This window comes from Coturnix japonica, chromosome 2 (genome assembly GCF_054131305.1).
Source record: "Coturnix japonica strain WE chromosome 2, WE-NBRP24, whole genome shotgun sequence".
In the NCBI taxonomy this organism is placed as follows: domain Eukaryota; kingdom Metazoa; phylum Chordata; class Aves; order Galliformes; family Phasianidae; genus Coturnix; species Coturnix japonica.
In genome coordinates this window covers 85,313,018-85,331,837 of record NC_140664.1, presented here as the reverse complement: position 1 = coordinate 85,331,837, position 18,820 = coordinate 85,313,018, and the positions used below count along the sequence as shown (strand labels likewise).

The 18,820-nt window shown below is 43.3% G+C and overlaps 1 protein-coding gene across 3 annotated transcripts in view; it reads left to right on the top strand.

Annotated features, from left to right (window-relative positions):
- The first annotated feature begins 7,691 nt into the window (after positions 1-7,691).
- TRIO (trio Rho guanine nucleotide exchange factor) overlaps positions 7,692-18,820 on the top strand; it is a 221,798-nt gene continuing 210,669 nt past the window's right edge. For all 3 annotated transcript variants that reach the window (XR_014942818.1, XM_085537841.1, XM_015854391.3), the window contains exon 1: positions 7,692-8,385. Coding sequence is in view for 2 of the 3 variants with exons in the window: in XM_085537841.1 (XP_085393967.1) it covers positions 8,265-8,385 (121 nt within the window). In the remaining variant the exon portion in view is untranslated. The remainder of the gene's footprint in view (positions 8,386-18,820) is intronic.

The window sequence follows — 18,820 nt, the reverse complement described above, 5'->3', positions numbered from 1 at the left end:
TAAATGCAGTTATATCAGCCTGGTGACCAGCCACCAGTGGGGTTCCACAGGGCTCTAATTTAGGGCCAACTCTCTTTAAGGTTTTCTTTTTTTCAGTGGAAAATCTTGAAAGTATGCTGAGTAAGTTTGCAAACATCAGTAAACTGGGAGGAATTGCTGGCACCTCCAGGGTAGAGAAACCTTACAGAGAGGTCTTGACAAATTAGAGGGCAGCGCAATCACCAACCACATTAAGTGGGATGGGGCAACCGTTATATGTACAGACTAGGGGATAAGAGGCTGAAGAGAGGCCCTGTGGAAAGGGATGTGGAGGTTCTGGCTGATGGCAAGTTGAATGTGAGACATCAGTGTGCCCTGGCAGCCCAAATGGCCAACCATACCCTGGGATGCGTCAGGCCCAGCATTTCCAGACAGAATGGGGGAGGGGCTGTCCCTTCTGCTCTGTGCTGTGTGGCCTCACTTCCAGCACTGTGTACAGGGTGGTTCACCTGTGTTAGGTGAAGTAGTAAATAGAAAAGAAACTCAAGGACATAGTTTAAGTAGCTTCCTGAGATTCAACATGCAATCGTTCATTAAGAAGTACTGATGATTTAAATTTTTGTGTTTGGATGAAAAGAAATTCTTAGTAAATGAACTGAAACAGATATCTGTATGGCATGTTACTTGTTCCTGTTCTGGCTGCTAAATTCAATATCAAAAAGTCATTTTGCAACTTTTACCAGCATGAAGGAAACACCTGGTGAAATCTTAGGGCTATATGCTAATAACAATGACAACAGGAATGATCAGATGTAGCCTTTTACCTGTCAAAGGATTATTTTGGGTTATTAATCTGCACCAACCATTTTAGCAAAATGTAAAAATAGAATGTGTTTTACAAAGTATGCCAAGGCCCAGAAGTTTGTGGGCATTTCCTGGGAGTGCTGCCAACTGAATACAGCTCTTGTCCACGTTATCTGCTCCTCATCTCTGAGAACTGGGAGGTAGTGATACACTGTAAGCCACACTGAGCATCTGATCTGTAAACTTTTCTCATGTACAAATCAAGAAGCCCTTTATCTGTTCCAGAATGAGAGCATACACAGATAAAATCTTTGGTCTTGTGTACTGACAAAGGGGCTGAAAACTGGAAGGACATGGAAGCTGAAGCCCGTCTGCATTTCTATCTTCAGAAACAGCAGCTGAGCCTCCGGAGGGAATGTGGAGCACCAAACAGTTTTTTTCAGGTTCTGAATGGTCTGCCAGTTGTTGAACATCTTTAAAAGCAACTGGCTGTAACTGGAGTTAACATGCCAATAGCACTATGTACTGGATACCTTTCAGGGAGAACATCAAAAACTTGTCACTGTTGTGCCCAAGGGTTCCACTCTAATTAGCCAGTTCAATTGAAAATAGGAAATTGGGTCTACCAATTAAATTAGCTGCTAAATAGAAAAGAGAAGAAAGGGAGCACGTGAAGAGCAAAATGCTGGCAAGCAGTTGTATTTTGCTCAATTAGCTTACTGTGATATTCTGGAGAAAAAGAAATACACCAAGCAGGAAGGAAAATAAGAGGGGATTTGTCTTCCAATTGAAAAATTGGAGAGGACGTAAAAAATAAAAACAATTTATTTACTGTTCTCTGCCCACTGAACACTGCTGCAGCTGCTGCTTTTCTGCTGCTGAAAGCCAAGTGGCTGCCCAGGCATGGCAAGGAATTCGACCTTCTCAGTATGAATAATGGAAACACTAGGAAACTTTGTTTCACATTGGTCAGTTCTTTCCCACTGCAGCAGCTCCTGGAAGAAGGCAAGCTCCTAGAAGATGGCAATTCATGATCACGCACCCTCACAAAATTCACTAAGATAAATCAATGTCAGGAGTAACATCTGTTGCTACTGCCTAGTGAACAGTATAACCAACTAGGATGACAATTTTGGCTCATTGGTATGAAGGAATAATAAATTCTCACCTAGAAGCTGACCTCCCGAAATGAAGCCATTCACTTACTCACCTGAGCACATCATATTTTATGCATAGAGACCATAAGCAATAGTGAAATAACTATTGCAGGAAGACAGGAACATAGAAAAATTATCAGTTCGGGGAACAAAGCCCTGATAACAATAAGGGAACAGAGAAATCATTATGCATGTATGTATTTAAAAATAAATAAGTCAAATTGTAAACTGTGGCTTTGATACCAGAAATCACGTGGGACAACAGCTGGTGGTAGTGGGGAATCAGTGGTTATCAGATGGGGTTATCAGTGGGGTCTCAATAAGCCTCCTCAGGAGTTTGAAAGCCTTTTTCTGAGCAAATCCATTATCTATCTCCAAATGAAACTAAGCCTAGGGATCTGTTTGCATACTCATAAAGTCTAGTTAAAAACACTTGCCTCCCTGTAGCAGAACAGTCTTTACTGGTAGCATGACTGAAAATCCTGCATTTGAAAATGGGTCTTTATTGAACTCTCAAGTGAACCTTGGGAAATCTTGAGGTCCAATTGTAAATCATAGCTAACTTACACTCGTTGCCATTCAAAGCAGTGAAGCCAGCAGGCACTGAATGCATTTGGGGAACCATCAACCTACGAAGACTTCAGTCATACAAAACCAACAAATGTAGTAGGTTCATAGGTACCTATGAAAACAAATTCCCTAGGACCATGTGAAAAAGTATTGTAAATATACATACATATTTCTTAAACTGGAGGTTTTTAAGTGGCTCAAACTGCACCTCAGTTCTGTGCATAGAAAATACTTTGGTTTGTTTGTTGCATAAGCAGTTACTCACATTTCTTCAGTCCCTGTTAGAAGATACTGATTGACAGAAGTGATACAGACATAGGCAGCCAAGATACTTTCCAATCTGGGCAACTCTAAACCAGCATGCTGATGAAGCTACATGAATACAAGTACACAAGTGGAGAACTGATTTAAATGCTCTCTTCTGGAAGATAATTCCTGAAGCAGGATGCCATTTGTTTTATTCTTCACTTTTGATTGACTCTTCATTTTGTCTGCATTCACAGCTCACAATTCTATTTTACTCATGGCTTTTCTGTGCTACTTTATGCCTGTTCTTGTACGCTATTTTGACAGCTGAGTGTAAGCAAGCAAGTAAAATTAACTATTACTGTTAAGGAAGAAGGATAACTGTCTTCTGGACTTCAGATTGCTTTGATACTGAGGGAACAGTTTTCTCACAAGTGTAGTAATAGGGTGTGTCTACAAGCCTGATCTAAGTAAGGGACATAGTGTAAGACTGCCTAATCTGTTAATCTATTGGCAATCACCAGCATAATAAATTAATTGGTGAGTTATTTTTGAGCCTTTATCATCCTGATACAAAGCCAGTCTTCTCTGAAGCTAGTTATGGTCAAAAGTCTTCATTGTTTCAGTCCATCCAAATTGCCAGAGCCTGATTTCTTAACTTAAAACTTATGAAGACTTGCAACAGGATGGTTTTCCTTGTAAAGATTAGCATGTGAGTTGGTAGAAGGTGGAATTCAGCAAGAAGAGGACAATATCGAAGCTGAAGAAAGACTGGGTAGACATATTTAACTCCTAATCAACTAACAGGAACACATGTACTGCTGTCAGTCTCTTTATCCAGGAAAAAAAGAACCAACTCCAAACCAGAAACCTCAACCACATCTCTTACATTTAACTACCTGGAGGCATACCCTAACCAAAACTTAGACTTTAAAAACTCAGGGATAAGCACACTGGTATACAAACGTTAAGTGATCAAGAAAATGCAAATTTACATGTTGCTATACTGTGAAGTGAGAAGTGCACGGCAGGATGTTCAGATGAAAATTGCTTTACAAACAGAACAAGGACCCATGCCACCTTGAGCATAACTGATTAAAAGATGGGAGCAAAACACCTATTCAGCATGCAGTGTCCTACTGACAGATGATCTCTAGAGGTCCCTTCCAACCCCTACAATTCTGTGATTCTGTGATTCTGTGACAGGATTTGTGGACATGATCCAGCCAGGAAGTGATCTTAAAACAAATGTACATGTTGTTTTCAGCAAGTAAGTTTAATTCTTTCATAGAGACTGAAGCAGTACATACATTCCTATCTAGGAAATCTTGGACATGTAGGAATGTACGCTTTGAAAGAGTAGGGTAGCCTAAATGTTAATGCTAGTGACTGAAAATCTGAAATTATAGTGTGCATGTGTGTCCATTTACATATATGTATATTTCCTTTGGATAAGGACAAGCATCTTTTAAGATGTAGACAGCAAAGGCAATGGAATGTCTTGTCTGAGATGGAGCCAAGTGGCTCAGCTGCCAATAATTGTACAATAATGTAGAATTATGAGTGCCTAAGTGTAAAAAGTAAAACCAACACTTCATTAGGCTGAGGTTAGTCAACAGATGGCAGACCACCAATAGTCATTAAAACATCAGACGGGTGGTATAATTTCTACACATAACAGAAGTGTCCTTGACATTGACAAGTCAGTACATGCCATGTAGCAGTATTGGGAGCTGGATTTTTATAGAGATATCACATCACTGAAATGGTGAGAAAAAAAAAAATAAATAAAAAAAAATAAAGCAAAACCTGTGGTTTGGCTATAAATAAAATCAGGATGGTTAACTTTTTTTGGTAAATGATATGCAAAAACACACAAATTGGTCTGTAGGTTATTAGAAACTTGCTTCACTTCCTGCTGAAGATTTGACAGTCAAGTGCACATGAGGAGGCAGACGTCAGTTGTAGTGGCCATCAAAATCTGGTCAGATAAAGTTTTCGACTTAAGTGCACTAAACCTATCCTTTCAGGTGTTAAGAGTACCTATGAAATGTTATGCTCTGGTGATTGCTGGCAGTGCTGCTCTGGGTCTATAATAAATGTAGGAATGTTAAAGACTTACCAGTGGAAATACATGAAAAATATTTTCAAATACACTGGCAACATACCACACAGATGATAGATAGTCCATCTGTTATCAGATACCAAAAAAGGTCTGTTTTTCAGAAAAGGAGAAAATCTGATGACGGGTCAAAAGCTGGAGTTTCAAAAATTCATGAAGCACAGAATCACAGAATCATAGACTGGGCTGGGTTGAAAAGGACCTCAATGATCATCCAGTTTCAACTCCCCTGCTATGTGCAGTGTTGCCAACCACCAGACAAAGCTGCCCAGAGCCACATCCAGCCTGGCCTTGAATGCCTCCAGGGATGGGGCATCCACAGCCTCCTTGGGCAACCTGTTCCAGTGTGTCACCACCCTCTGAGAGAAAAATTTCCTCCCAGTAGCTAACCTAAACCTCCCCTGTCTCAGTTTAAGACCATTCCCCCTTGTCCATCCGTTCAAACATACCATAAAAAGGGGACCATGTAGACTTAATAGTACTCGAGACAACTGCAGTGCACTTTCAGAAAGACATAGAAGCTACTACAAAAAACATAGAGATAATAATCGTAACTGTTATAAAATGTCTCAGTGCAACTCTGAAGATAGCAGAGATACATCTTGTGCTTGGAGAAAAATTTGAAGTTGACAAATGTTTCTATGACTCAAGCGCAATGTAGATAAGAATCCAGATAGCAACTTGGAGGTGCTACACATTAATAACTTTAGTTGCTTTCCTTAACTGTTACAAACTTGAAAGAAGCCTTGTCATCCCAAAAGCACAACAGTAACTGGTAGGGCATTCTTTACTAGTTTTCACAAGCACTTCTGCATTATAGATTAAATTGGAACCTGCAAAAAGACTGCTACAGAAAAATAATATTGGTAAGAAGCAGTTTGTACAGGCTGGCTAGGTTGAGGGGAAGTTCACATATATATTCCTTTAAAACATCCATGTGGAACTCTTGTCCTTACACTGTCACAGTCTATGTTTTAGTTTGTAAAATCAAAGTTGGCCATAAAACTTGTAAACAACTGTGAGAAGTGAACTACACTGTAAACTCAACTACATTGTTGAGTCTTTTTTCCTTCCCATAATTGAAGGCTTTTGATTCTGAGCAATAAGACAACTGTGACCATCCACACAGACAGATCAGAGTTATCTCCTGTCTGATGCTCATTCAAATGAAGGAGTTCCTAGTTTACCTCTCTTGAAAGCTTGCAAATAAAAGTGACATTGTTTTCCTATCGTAACCATTAATTTATTCTTCAGAAAATGTTGTATCATGAATGTAAGTGTGAACACAACTATTGCTACAGTCCTTTTGAATACTGCAAAGGTTATGGATGTGTTTGGCCGTTGAAGGTTTCTCCATAAGGACTGCCTCTAGGGCAGGTAAAAGAAGTAAACTGCAACCACTTGATATCAATCAATGCACTAAATGGTTCTCATGCAGTTTATTCTGTGCTGGTGCAGAATATCATCTAATTCCTGCTCTCGGGTCTGCTTCTGGCTTGCTCAGGAGCAGAAGCATTTATTCCAGTTGGTTTCTGCTTGGTGGCTGCTGCTAGGCCAGCTAGAAAGGAATTCACGTTGCAACCGCTTCTGCCAGCGGGATGCTAATTTGAAACATTTTCCTGTGCCCATTGCCTGAAAGAAAAACATTAAAAAAACTCTTTTCAGTCAAACTAATCTCATCTCTGTAGGAGAAATTAGGGCAAGGGTGGTTGCACAGAAGCTTTTCAGCAATCTGTACAACCTCAGCTTAACACAAACCTTGGAAAAACATCTTCCACATCACCTGACTGTGATAAACTAACAAAGCCACATTATCTCTTGAAGTTACTTTTGCTTTTAACACTCACAAAGGCTCAGGAATCTAATTCTTGAAGCCATATGATTTTCAACTGGATGTAACCATGTTTCCTACTATTTACTACAAGCATTTGAGAGCTATTCTTCAGCTTTATCACTTCCTGAAGGTGCTTAGCAGCCCTCTTTAGCATTATCCCTCCAACCTCTCCTTTAGATAATGGTGGCAGTGCAACAGAAGAACCACTGTTCACAGAATCACAGAACTGTAGGGGTTGGAAGGGACCTCTAGAGATCATCGAGTCCAACCCCCTGCCAAAGCAGGCTCCCTACACCATGTCACACAGGTAGGCGTCCAGGTGGGTCTTGAATATCTCCAGAGAAGGAGACTCCACCACCTCCCTGGGCAGCCTGTTCCAGTGTTGCACCAGGACATGCTTTAACCAAGCATCCAATCGCATTTTCTATCACAAGCTGTTTGCTTTCTTCGTGTTCATTTGACTTGTCCACGATAGAAGATACTTTGATGCTTCGTTGACATAACTAAAAAAGAAAAAAAAAAAGAAAAAAAGAAAGAAATCGTTACAGTAGATTTGTTATTTGAGAATGACTTCATCGAATCAAAGAATGCCTTAGGTAGGAGCGGACCTCAGAGATGATCATCTCCAACACCCTGCTGTGGTCCAGGCTGCCCAGGGCCCCATCCAAACCGCATCCCCCATTCCCTTCCGAACCGTGAGAGCCGTAAGAGCTCCCCGCGTGGCTCCTATCCCTAACAGCCGTCTCCTACGGCCCTCAACTGGAATTGCCCACAACCACGCTCCTGCAGCAGGCGCTGCGCGAGGAGTGGGAAGCCGAAAGCGGCTAAAAATAAAGGAATGACATAATCCAACCCCCAGACCCCGCCCGAATCTCGGCGACCGCCGGCACGGACCCCGCACCCCCCGCTCTGCCGCAGCCAATAGGGAGCGGCCTCGGCGGGATCACGGCCGCGGTGCCGCCCCCTCCCGACCGACGCCGGACGCAGCCGGAGATTCCCGAGCTTCCCCCCCGCTCTACCCCCGCCGCCCTTGTTCCTCGGGCGGGGTCGCGTTTCCTCTCCCGGTTCCCCTCCCAGGCAAGATGGAGGACGGCAGCTGCTGCGGCCACCGGTCCGGCCGTGGTTAGCGCAGCCACTCGGATAGGGGGAAAAAAAAAAGAGGCTGGGAGCATCCCTTTCTCCTCCCCCCGACTCCGCGCTGTGCTGACTGCCGGCCCTCCCCATGCCGTCCTCCTCCTCCTCCTCCCGCAATTGTCTGCGCTCCGGCTGCCGCCCGCCCGCCCGCCCCGGCTCGCTGCATGCACACGCCGCCTCCTAGGTGGCTGCGGGGGGTGGGCGCTCCCGGCGCTGCCATTCCGCGCATACCTTCATGTCCCTGCTGCCGCCGGCTGCCGCCCCCGCCGCGCATCGCTCGCCCGCACCGCTCCGGCTGCCGCCCTGAGAGCCGCGCCCGCTCCGAGGTGAAGGCGGCGGCGGCCGCGCAAGGGAGCGGGGCGGCGGGGGCGGCGGCGCCGGGTCTCAGCCGGAGGAAGCGCCGCCGCACGCCGCAGCCATGAGCAGCGCCGCCACCACCGCCACCACGGCCGCGGCCAGCACGGCCGGCAGCGGAGGGGGAGAAGGGGCCGAGGAGGCGGCCAAGGACTCGGCGGACATCGCGGCGTTCTTTCGATCCGGTGAGCGGGGCGGCGGCGGGGGGGGAAGCGGCTTTGTCAGGTGCCCCGTGGCGCCCAGGTGGCGGCCGCGTGGGGCCCCGCATCCCGCGGGCTGCCCGCGGGGCCGGGCGCTGCCCCGAGGCGATGCCGCCGGTGACAGGTGCGGCTGCCGGCCCGCAACGGGAGCCGGGACCGAGGCCCGGGGCAGCCCCGGCTCCCGAGGGGGGGAAAGGAAAATCGGTGTGGGGGGGGCGAGGCGGCGGCGTGCCGCAGGGCTGCGGGCTCCGGGCGAGAGGGAGGTGACGCGGCTTTGAAAGGCGGCGGGAGGGGGGGAACGGAACGAGCGGCTCCGGGGCTCCGTGCCCGCACCCCGGGGAGGCCCTCCCGCTGCGCCCGGCCGTTGACAGGCCGCCGGGATCAAACATGGAGGCCGCCGCCTCGCTCCGTGCTCGGCCCGGCACGCAGCCGGCCTGAGGGAGGCAGGGAAGGAGGGGGCTGCCCGCACGGCGTCCCCGGTAATGGCGGCTCCGAGCCCCCCGGGCACCCCCCGGGCGGGGCGGGAGGGCCGGGCTGGGCTCTGGCTGCGTTCGGCTGCCTAAAAAGGAGCGGCGTGAGGGGAAAATGCAGACTCACCAGCCGAGAGATGGGGGGGATCGCCACCTCGGCGTGTGAAAATAAAGATGACGGCTGTAATAGTAATGAGAATAATAAAAGCCGCGTTAATGTGGGTTTTTAAGGGAAGTCCGTGACGGAAGTGGGATGCGCAATCAGCGCCGCTCGCTTGAAGGAGGATGAAGGAGGACGTGCGATCGCAGCAGGGATCCCCCAACGGGACTCGGGGTTCGGGCGGAGGGCTGAGCGCCCTCGGAAAGCTCTGCGGTTCCCCGGGGGCCCGGTTGGGCAGAGCAGCGTCGAGTGTGGAGGGAGCTCATTGTTGGTCGAGGGGGAAGGAGCGATCTTTGTCGTTCTCGGAAAGATGACGTTGAAAGCAAAGCGATGGGCCCGTATAGTAGACGTGTGTGTAGTTACAGATGGGTACGTGTTGTGTAGTAATCCTGCAGTTCTGGGCGACCCTGCCGGCTGTATTAATAGGCGTCTGTGTGTGGGCAGGGGGATGACACAGACTCGATGAGCTTGTCAAAGGTGCGGGGATGGTTTCTGATGGTGATAGTTTCTGATCCTAGGGAAGTTGCACTGAGCTTGGTCTTGCAGCTGCAGAAAGTCTTAAAGCGGTGTAAAAAGACGTATCCGATGCTTACTGAAGAACTCTTAGAGCATATGTAACCATTGGGATTCTCATTTTTGTATGTACGTGTTGAGCTGGGCTGTGGCATACACTGGGAAACGTTCCGGCATTTCAGTGGATGTTTGGTACTAAGAAGAGCTCATTAAACTCCGCATCTCTCTGTCATCTGCTCTTCCATATGAAAAGGGCCCGTTATGAGATCTGGGTGTTCCCTTTTGTTTGGGCAGGAGGTGCAATTCTTTTTATTTCATTGCCACACAATGGACGCAGCAATCAATGAACAAGCATAAGACCTAGTTTGCTGTACGTGGGAGCATACAAAATATTTTTTTCTCTTGACAGCATTTACAATGACAAATGCTTCCTTTTTCCTGTCACTTGTAACATTATGTCAGCAAAGCTGGTGCAGTTATTTAAAAGGAAGAAAAAAAAGAGTAAAAATGTTACAGTGTTCTCTAGGATGAAAAAAACCAACCCCAAACCCACAATGCCTGAACAATCAGCTGTAATCTCAGGTTAGTACACTGCTCAGTTGTGCTGCCAGGGGGATGTCTGGCTTTCCTCCTTTCCTTTTGTAAGACTGAGCGTGAAGTAGAATTAAAAGAGCTTGATGAATGAAGTTTCAGTGTGTGAAAGGTTAAAAAAAAAAGTTAAAAGAGGGAAGATTTAGGTTGGATGTTAGGGGGAAGTTGTTCACTAGGAGAGTGGTTAGGCCCTGGAACAGGCTGCCCAGGGAGGTTGTGGATGCCCCGTCCTTGGAGGTGTTCAAGGCCAGGTTGGACGGGGCCCTGGGCAACGTGATCTAGTAAAGGTGTATGTTTGGTGGCCCTGCCAGGCAGGGGGTTTGGAACTACATGATCCTTGAGGTCCCTTCCAACCTGGGTCATTCTGTGATTCTGTGAAAGGTGTTTCAGTAGGATATTGAACAGTGTCTGTGTTCACTTGAAACGTATACATTTCCAGCTCTTGCTTTGGTTATGTAAATGCAAACTCACTCTGAGTAAGTTAAGTATGTTGCAGATAGAAAACCTAAGGGCAGCTTACTTTCTGTTGTCTGTTATCTAAATCTTATTAATTGAAGCTGAAAAGACAAGGATGCCTTGTTAGATCTGACAACTTCTTTGTAGCAGGACTGAGAGTAAAACTGCTAAGAGACAGAGTTGGTGCCAAGCGAAGTGATTATGTCCTGACTGAGAAAACTGTAGGAAGTGCCTTTCTGTCCTATGCATAAGCTAGAGATTAGAGATAACAGTGTAAGCTGACAGGATAGTTTTGAGCTGAAGATGTATAGACAAGCATCTTATTAAAAAGTACACTTGTGTGACTTGATTAATAAAATCTCTTACAGTAAAACTTTGTTTTGGTTTTATTATTCTGTGTTACAGAATTTCTAACATTCTAATGGGTAGTGCAGACTAAGGGTCTGTAGTGGGTTGCTGATTCATGTGTTAGGTGTACAAGATCTATTCTGCATCAAAGTATAGAGAGAAAACGTTTCACAATGTATTCTAATATTCGACTTAAAATCATGCGTATTCTGAAGGGCTGAAAACAGCTGGTACGTGAACATGCTTCCAGGAAATATATGTACAAAGCAGAGTTGGGGGTCTGTCATCAAGGCATGGCTTCCAAGGCAGTGAGCGTGCAGGAGGAGGTATGGATTCCTTTTCACTGCTGTTTTTAAATCGTTGTGTCCTTATGGCTTCAGGTCCTTAATGCCTTGGGAAGGTGGTGCCCCCATCAACCAGCACCTTTGGAATGTACAAATTAGGACTGCCTGTTAATCAGGCTATTTTAACATCATCCTCCAAACTGTTTTTGCTAATTGAAGTTAATTCTTCCTTTAAGCATAAATAACGAACTTTTTATTTATTTATTTTATATTATTATATATATATTATATATATTATTATTATATAAATTATATATATTATTTATATTATATATATATATTACCTATTGTCTTGTCTAAGTAAATGAGATATTGATTTACAGTTAAATTTATCCTAGTGGAATGGTGGAGATATCTCTGTATACCAAAGGATGCAGAGAAGAAGGCTTCCAAACATCTCAGTCAACTCTTGGCTAGGTGATATAGCAAGTACCTTCATAAATGACTGTGATAAGTCTCAGTGGGAACACAAACAAGTTACCAACTGATAACTCATTGCAGTTTTGCAATGAGAGTGGATTAATTATTTCCTGTACAATAAACTGAGTGCCTTCAGCAACCTGTGCAGTAACTTCAGTCATGTATGAACAGACAGAGCAGTTTTTGAAGCTGCTGAGAAGGTTCTGAATGTTAGCATCATTTATTAGAGCACTTAGCACATTTCCAGGAGCAGCAACATTTACATTTTGACTAAGGGGCAGGGAACTTCATGCAAAGACAGAAATTTCTGAAAAACAAAGGAAGAATAAGACACTGGAAGTCTTGGCAGTAGGATGAATTAGTACACAAACTTAGCCAGCTAACATCCGAATATAACTGTCAAACATCATTGAAAACTTGACCAGAGAAAACACAAAGGTGGAAGAATTTCTGTGTAGAAATGAATTTCCACTGCTGGCAGCAGCCCTTCATCAGAAGGGGGAGTATGAAAGTGGAGTGGATCTGGAGAACAGAGTCCCAAATGCAGCATCTGTGTGCCACCGCTCCCTGAATGGAAGCCAAAAATGAAGGTAGTTGCCAGAGTCATTTAGAAAAACACCTGCTCTAACGTTGTACACTTCATGCTTCCTTCACGTGCTTTTTAATGTAAGCTTGCTCAGAGATGTGATTTAGCAGAGGGTTGTTAGAGTTAGGGTACTATGGTTAGGCTTCGGTTGGACTTGATGATCTTTGAGGTCTTTTCCAACCTGAGCAATTCTATGATTCTGTGATGCACTTTAGCATTGAGGTATATGTAGATGCTAAAATGCTTGCGTGAATATTTTAGGAAAATGGGATGCAGAAATCTAGGGTGATTATAGACATGGAGCTGAAGTCTTCTGCAAGTACTAGTGGCTTGAGGGACTTTGAGTAATCTGCCTGAAGTTCGAGTTCAACCAAGTCTGCCTATTGCAGTCTAGGCAGATAGTAGCTTGATTAGGTGAAACCATATAGGAAATATTAATGACTATCATAAAAGTATATATAATTGATTTATTTTTTCCTCTTAAATAATAATTTTGTGGCTTTCTTAGTTTTTGTGAACAGTGCTTCAATGGTAATGTAAAGATAAAACAGAAACAATTTATTCAGAAATGTAGGATTTCAAATTAAAGGCAGGAAGTGTGTTTTGTTTCTTCCTGGTTACCTTGTTTTATACACTTTTATCTTGTTCGCTTTACACTGGTTGTGATAGTGGCTGAGAATGTTGACTGTCTGTAGTAGATACTATTAAAAATGCTACCAAAGCAGAAAGTCTTCTAGGGAGATGGAAAGAAAAGAGAAAGATTTTTATGGAGAAGAAAAAGCATGCAGGCTATTAAAAGGCAGGAAACTTCTTCATGAGTACTGCTATTCAAAAGTACACTACCTTTCAAATCATGGGCAAAATGGTTTGTACGCTAGGCATCAAATGGAAAAAGCCCAGTTTTCAGCTTAAATTCATGGAGCAGAGCATGCAATGTATAAAGTTCAGGTAGCGCCTTTCTAAGAATGTTCGTCAATCTCCTGCTTGTATGTAGCAACTAAGTTACAGTGAATGTAGTCATAGCTGTGGTAGTGTGGGTTACTTGGCATGACACCTGCACTAGCTACAGAGTAGCAACAAACATCTATTAAAGACATCAAATAGCAAAACTAAAAGCCAAGCGTTGGCAGGCAACCTTGGTGGTACCCCACAGGGCATCTCCATGCTGTCCTTTGCAAGTAAGTATTCATTCATGGCCTAGTGGCTTTCAGGTGCTGGGGTTTTATTTAGGGGATTTAAGAAGTGGTGAGGCATGCAGACAGTATAAGCTAAGAGGGAAGTCAGTGCTGCTTTCCAAGAATCTGTTATTTTGTCCTCTGAATTTTGTTGGCCGTTGAGAAGGTTAAAGCAAAGCAGTGTTGCTGCCATTAGTTCTGGCTGATCCAAGCTGAAAATGAAGTAGGCCCTCGTGAAGTTTTGAGTCCAATTCCAGCAGCATCCATTTTAATGAGATGGTTGGAGGGCTGTTTTGGGAAAGAGAAATAGAAATGTCACAATTTGATAGTTGCTGATCCATTGTGTGCAGGACTTAAATAACTACAGAAACAATACAGTGGAGATGTTAGCCTGGGAATGGTGGTGTTGGGTTGACGTTTCCTGGAAAGGAGGACAGAGCATTTCTGTGTGAAATGCAGCAGCTGTTCTGCAGCTTTGTTTGGTATGGAACGGTCGAACTTGTTGGGATACTGAGGGTTAGTAGATTGTGTGTGAAAGAGTCAGAAGTCATGAACATTTCTAAGCGGGAATGGAATTACTTATAACATCTGTGATAGCTGGCAGTTGATGAACTAAATACATGTTTGAGGTGGAAGGTAAATGGGAGCTAGAGAAAAGCCAGGCCCTTTCTTGAGAGGTGTACTTTTGAGGAGTCATAAAGCACCAATGTGCTCAGAATACATGCACTTTGAAAGGAGCTGCCAGAATTAGAAAGACAGTTGGTGCTAAGACTTTCTCTAATTACATAGCTCCATCACTGTGTATACAAGGTGGCTGGTAAACTTTTATTAAAGAAATGCTTTCTCCCCAGCTAAATGTTCTACAGAAACAAGTATGAAACTTCCAACTGTAATTTCAAATGGCTCCCAAATGCTTTTCAATGTAAAATGATCATGTAAGTAAATAAAATATAAACAAGGGTAAGAAAAACTATCTCTACTCCAATGTAAAGATTACTATTACCATTACTATCAATCTGCTGTTTTTCAGTTAAGAAGAGAATTCTAATGTCAGCAAATAGGCCTGTTTAGATGTAGACTTGAATCAAGATGAAACTGCACTGTTTTTTTCCCCACAGCTTGAGGAAGGAGATGAGATCACTGTGAAATAGCTGTTTGTGGTCAGAGGTGTTAAAATGGGAGAGACACAAACTTTGGAAGTGCACTGGGGGGGATGAGGTGGTATTCTTTTGAAACTGAGTGATGATTTTAATGAGAACAAAGCAAACTGTTTTTCCTTCCTGATGTTGTGAGAAACCAGCAAAAAAATAATTATTTAATGAAAGGGCTATTGATCAAAATAAAAAATGAAGGTCACAGTAAGCTACTTTGAAACTATTCACTAAAATAATTACATCTAATTGCTTTTCCTCATAAAGAAATATGTTTGATCTGGAGAAGAAACTTCACGTTTTTTTCTTGGTGCAGTGAAATCAAAAAGTAGATTACTGGTGAAGTAATAGGCATGATCTGCAAAGCTGAGTCATGTTCCTTCAGGAAGGATACTGCTGTTTTGAGAAAACAGATCACTTACCAAGTAGTGAGGAGGAGGAATTGAAATGACAAGGAACAACTCAAGTGCTTTTAGCAGTAAACACTACAATAGGTGAGAGCCTCAGTTTTGGTCTCCAGAATAGATTGGTATATTGTTACACAAAGATGAGGGTCATTAATGAGTTGTATCCGCAGGGTCTCACCAAATGCCTTGTATGCTCAGCTGTAAGGATACAGAGCCCCTTCTATTGGCTCTTCTTCATCTGAAACTGGAGCAGCAGATCCCAGCTGCTTGTGGTTGCATGGAGGAGGAGGAGATGACTTAATTGTCTTTGGGCATTTGTTTAAAAAATGGGACTGGTTTCCGTGGTTGTTGAATGGAGTTTTCTCAAAACATTTAGTCAAATTTGTTTCTTCAACTTATGTCATTATTAATACCATGCATAAGTGGCAGTAGCCCTTGTTGTTTTTAAAAAAGGCACTGCAAATGTCAAACAGGTTTTCCTAGTGAGCAATGCTGACTTGTGCATCTTGCTGGTACTTTGAACGTGATGTTTGTAACCTGGACCTTACTGAAGAACTGAGATTAGTATTACTGCTTTGTGGTACTTGTTCTTTGTGTCTTTTGTTGTTGTTGTTTTATTTTATTTTTTTTCTCTCCCTCCTAAGGAGGAAAAAAAGCCCTTTGCAGGGAGGTAAGAAAATTCCTGAAAAACCATTGTGCCTTTCAAGATCAAAGATGCTTCGAAAGCAAGATGAAAATGATAGAAAGCTAACTGTAGGTTTCCAGCTCTCGAAATACACAAATGGATTTTTTTGTCTGATATATTTTCTGTGGAAGTATTTCAACAGAGCGCTCAATTCCTACGATTCTGTGTAGGAGTCAAGTTAATATTTACCAGTTTATGCAATGGTCAGGATGTGAGGCTCAGATTTGGGAAGGTTTGTTTTCCCAGATTTTATGGGGATATATAGATGGATGTATGCCTGTGTGTTTGCCAGCAAATAGTGTTCTGTGTACCTTAAAAACTGATTTTGTATGATGAATCTTTTAACGAGAAGTTGGGGAAAGTATTCTGGGCAGTAGGCACCTAACACTGCTATTGTGACTAATCGTGTGCTTGTTCTATTCTGCCATGAAAATGTCCAGAGCTTAATTACGCTTGTTTCTTTGCTGTCCTAGTACGTACGTGAGAGATAATAGTTAACATCGAAGTGTCTGCAGACTATGTGAACAGCCAACAATGCTTTTTGTAGTTAGATTTGTACTGAACTGTTTAGTAATTGAAAACTTGGGGTCTGGGGTTGTAGTGAGATTTCTTTAGTGCTGAAAATGAACAGGGAAGTACACTGTAGCCAGTGTGGCTCTTATGAAGGTGTTCCATACATACTGTGGAGTTCATACCTCACTTCTTGTTTAGAAGAGCAAATTAAACTATAAAACTTCTTATTTATTTTTTTAAAAGAAATTTCCACATTTCTGTGCATCAATAAAACCTTCAGCCTCATGAGGTTCTTTGTCAAGATATCTAGTCAGAGGTTTTCCCTGAGGTTTGTGATTGTCATATAGCTGGTAAATTTCTTTGGGCCTGTCAAACAACAAGAGTTGTTGCAGAGATTTCCTGAAAAAAAATAAAAGTATCTGATGTTGTAGTCTTAGAGACTGCTTGTGTCCAAAGCCAAAACAGATGTTAAGTGTTTGGATGAAATGAAGTGACATGTCTTAAAATTTGGCTGAGACAGTAAAGGAAGGATGCATCAAGAATGATAGGAGAATACGTAAGGAACGTCACAAGAGTTGAGTTAGAATAAATGGACTATTTAAACACTAAACGTTACTTAGCTAACCTCTTAAACTATACAATGAGCTGTGCTGTAGCCATTGTGTAGACTTGGCTCTGTGCTATTGGATAGAATTTTCTAGTGGAGCATTAAGGTAGTCAGGCCTTTATTTTCCAAATGTTTTTCATGCTACCAACTTCTGAATGTGTTGAAGGCAACAATTATATCATTTTCTGAGAATATAAGAATACTCCACCCTCTTCTTAAAATTTAGGCTGAGGTTTAAAATGTCATGGCCTTTTGTAATTCTTCTGGAATTAGAGAAATGAGTATCTACAGTTGAAAACACGGGAAAAAATGTAGAAAGCTGCCAGCATGGCTGCACGAATCAAAATGTAAGTTGACTGTGGATGGTTCTATTCTATGTGTAAGCTGATAGTTTATGGTGCAGTGAAGGTCAAACTTAAGATTATGACAAACCCCTTGTTTATGAAGCCTCCTACTTTTGCGTTACAGAAATAAAGAGTGTGATTTCTCTGCAAAAAAAGTCTGAGCAGTCATGGTTTTTTTTTTGTTTGTTTGTTTTTGAAAAAATAAAGCTTTAATATCAAAGGATCATAGGAGTTGGAAGAGCCCTTTGGAGATCGTCTGGTTCAACCCCCTTCTAAAGGAAGGTTCCCTAAGGTAGATTACATAGGGAGTCATTCAGTCAGGACTTGAGTATCTCCAGAGAAGGAGACTTCTTAACCTCTCTGGACTCTGTTCTACTGCTCCAACAACTTCACAGTAAGGAATTTTGTCTTCACATCAGTGTGGAACTTTCAGCGTTCCAGTTTGTGCCTATTACCCATTGTTCTGTTACTGGGCACTGCTGAGAAGAGCCTGGCCCCAACCACTTGACTCCTACCCTTTGAATATTTATGACCATTGTTAATATTTCCTGATCCCCTCTTGGTCTTCTCCAGGCTGAACAGCCTCATGTCTTTGAGCTTTTCCTTATAAGGGAGAAGCTCCAGGCCCCTCACAATCTTTGTGGCCCTCCACTGGACTCTCTCTACAAGCTCTCTGTCTTTTTTGAAATGGGAAGCCCAGAACTGGATACAGTACTGCAGATGTGGCTTCACCAGAGCAGAGTAGAAGGGAGAAATAACCTCCCTTAATCTGCTGGCCATGTTTTTCTTAGTACACCCTTGATCTTCTTGGCCACAGGAACGCACTGCTGGCTCATGGCCAACCTGTTGTCCACCAGGACCCCCAGCTGCAGAGCTCATCTCCAGCAGGTCAGCCCCTAACCTGTACTGCTGCATGTAATTATTCCTCTCCAAGTGTAAGACTCTACACTTGCTCATGTTGAACTTAGTCAGGTTTTTTGTTGTTCAGTTCTCCAACGCGTTGAGGTCTTGCTGGAAGGTAGCACAACCTTCTGGAGTGTCAGCCACTCCTCCCAGCTTTGTATCATTATCAGACCTGCTGAGAGTGCATTCTATCACTTCATTCATGTCATTGATGAAGATGTTGAACAGGACCAGGCTGAGTACTGACCCTTGGGGAGCAATGTTAGCTGCAGGCCTCAGTATCTGAGCATTGTCCCTAACTTTTTTTTTTTTTTTCTTCAACTGATGTCAAACCAGACAGGAAGTCCATTTTGGTTGCCTTTTACTTATCAGATTGGTCCTTAATCAGTGGAACTGGGATGATTACAGCAGTAGATTTAACTTATGCTCTTGCTTTACATCTTTTAATGTCACGTTATGTGCTCCTCAGGTAGCTGTTTTCCACAGGTAGGGATAGTTGGACTTGAACTTCTCCTGGCATGCGAAGTTCAGAAAGCAAATCAGTGCTGTGCATTGTTGAACTGTGTCAGGGGATTTTGTGAGGTGGGCCTCTCTAAGGATGATGACAAAGGCAAGCCAAACAAATTTGTTGAGAACTGACAAATCTTCACATGGAAAGACTAACTGAGCCATAATAGCTTACCTAGTAACTTGATGATTGGTTTCTTAATGCTTTATTAAAAAAATCTGTGTATCACAGAATGGGCT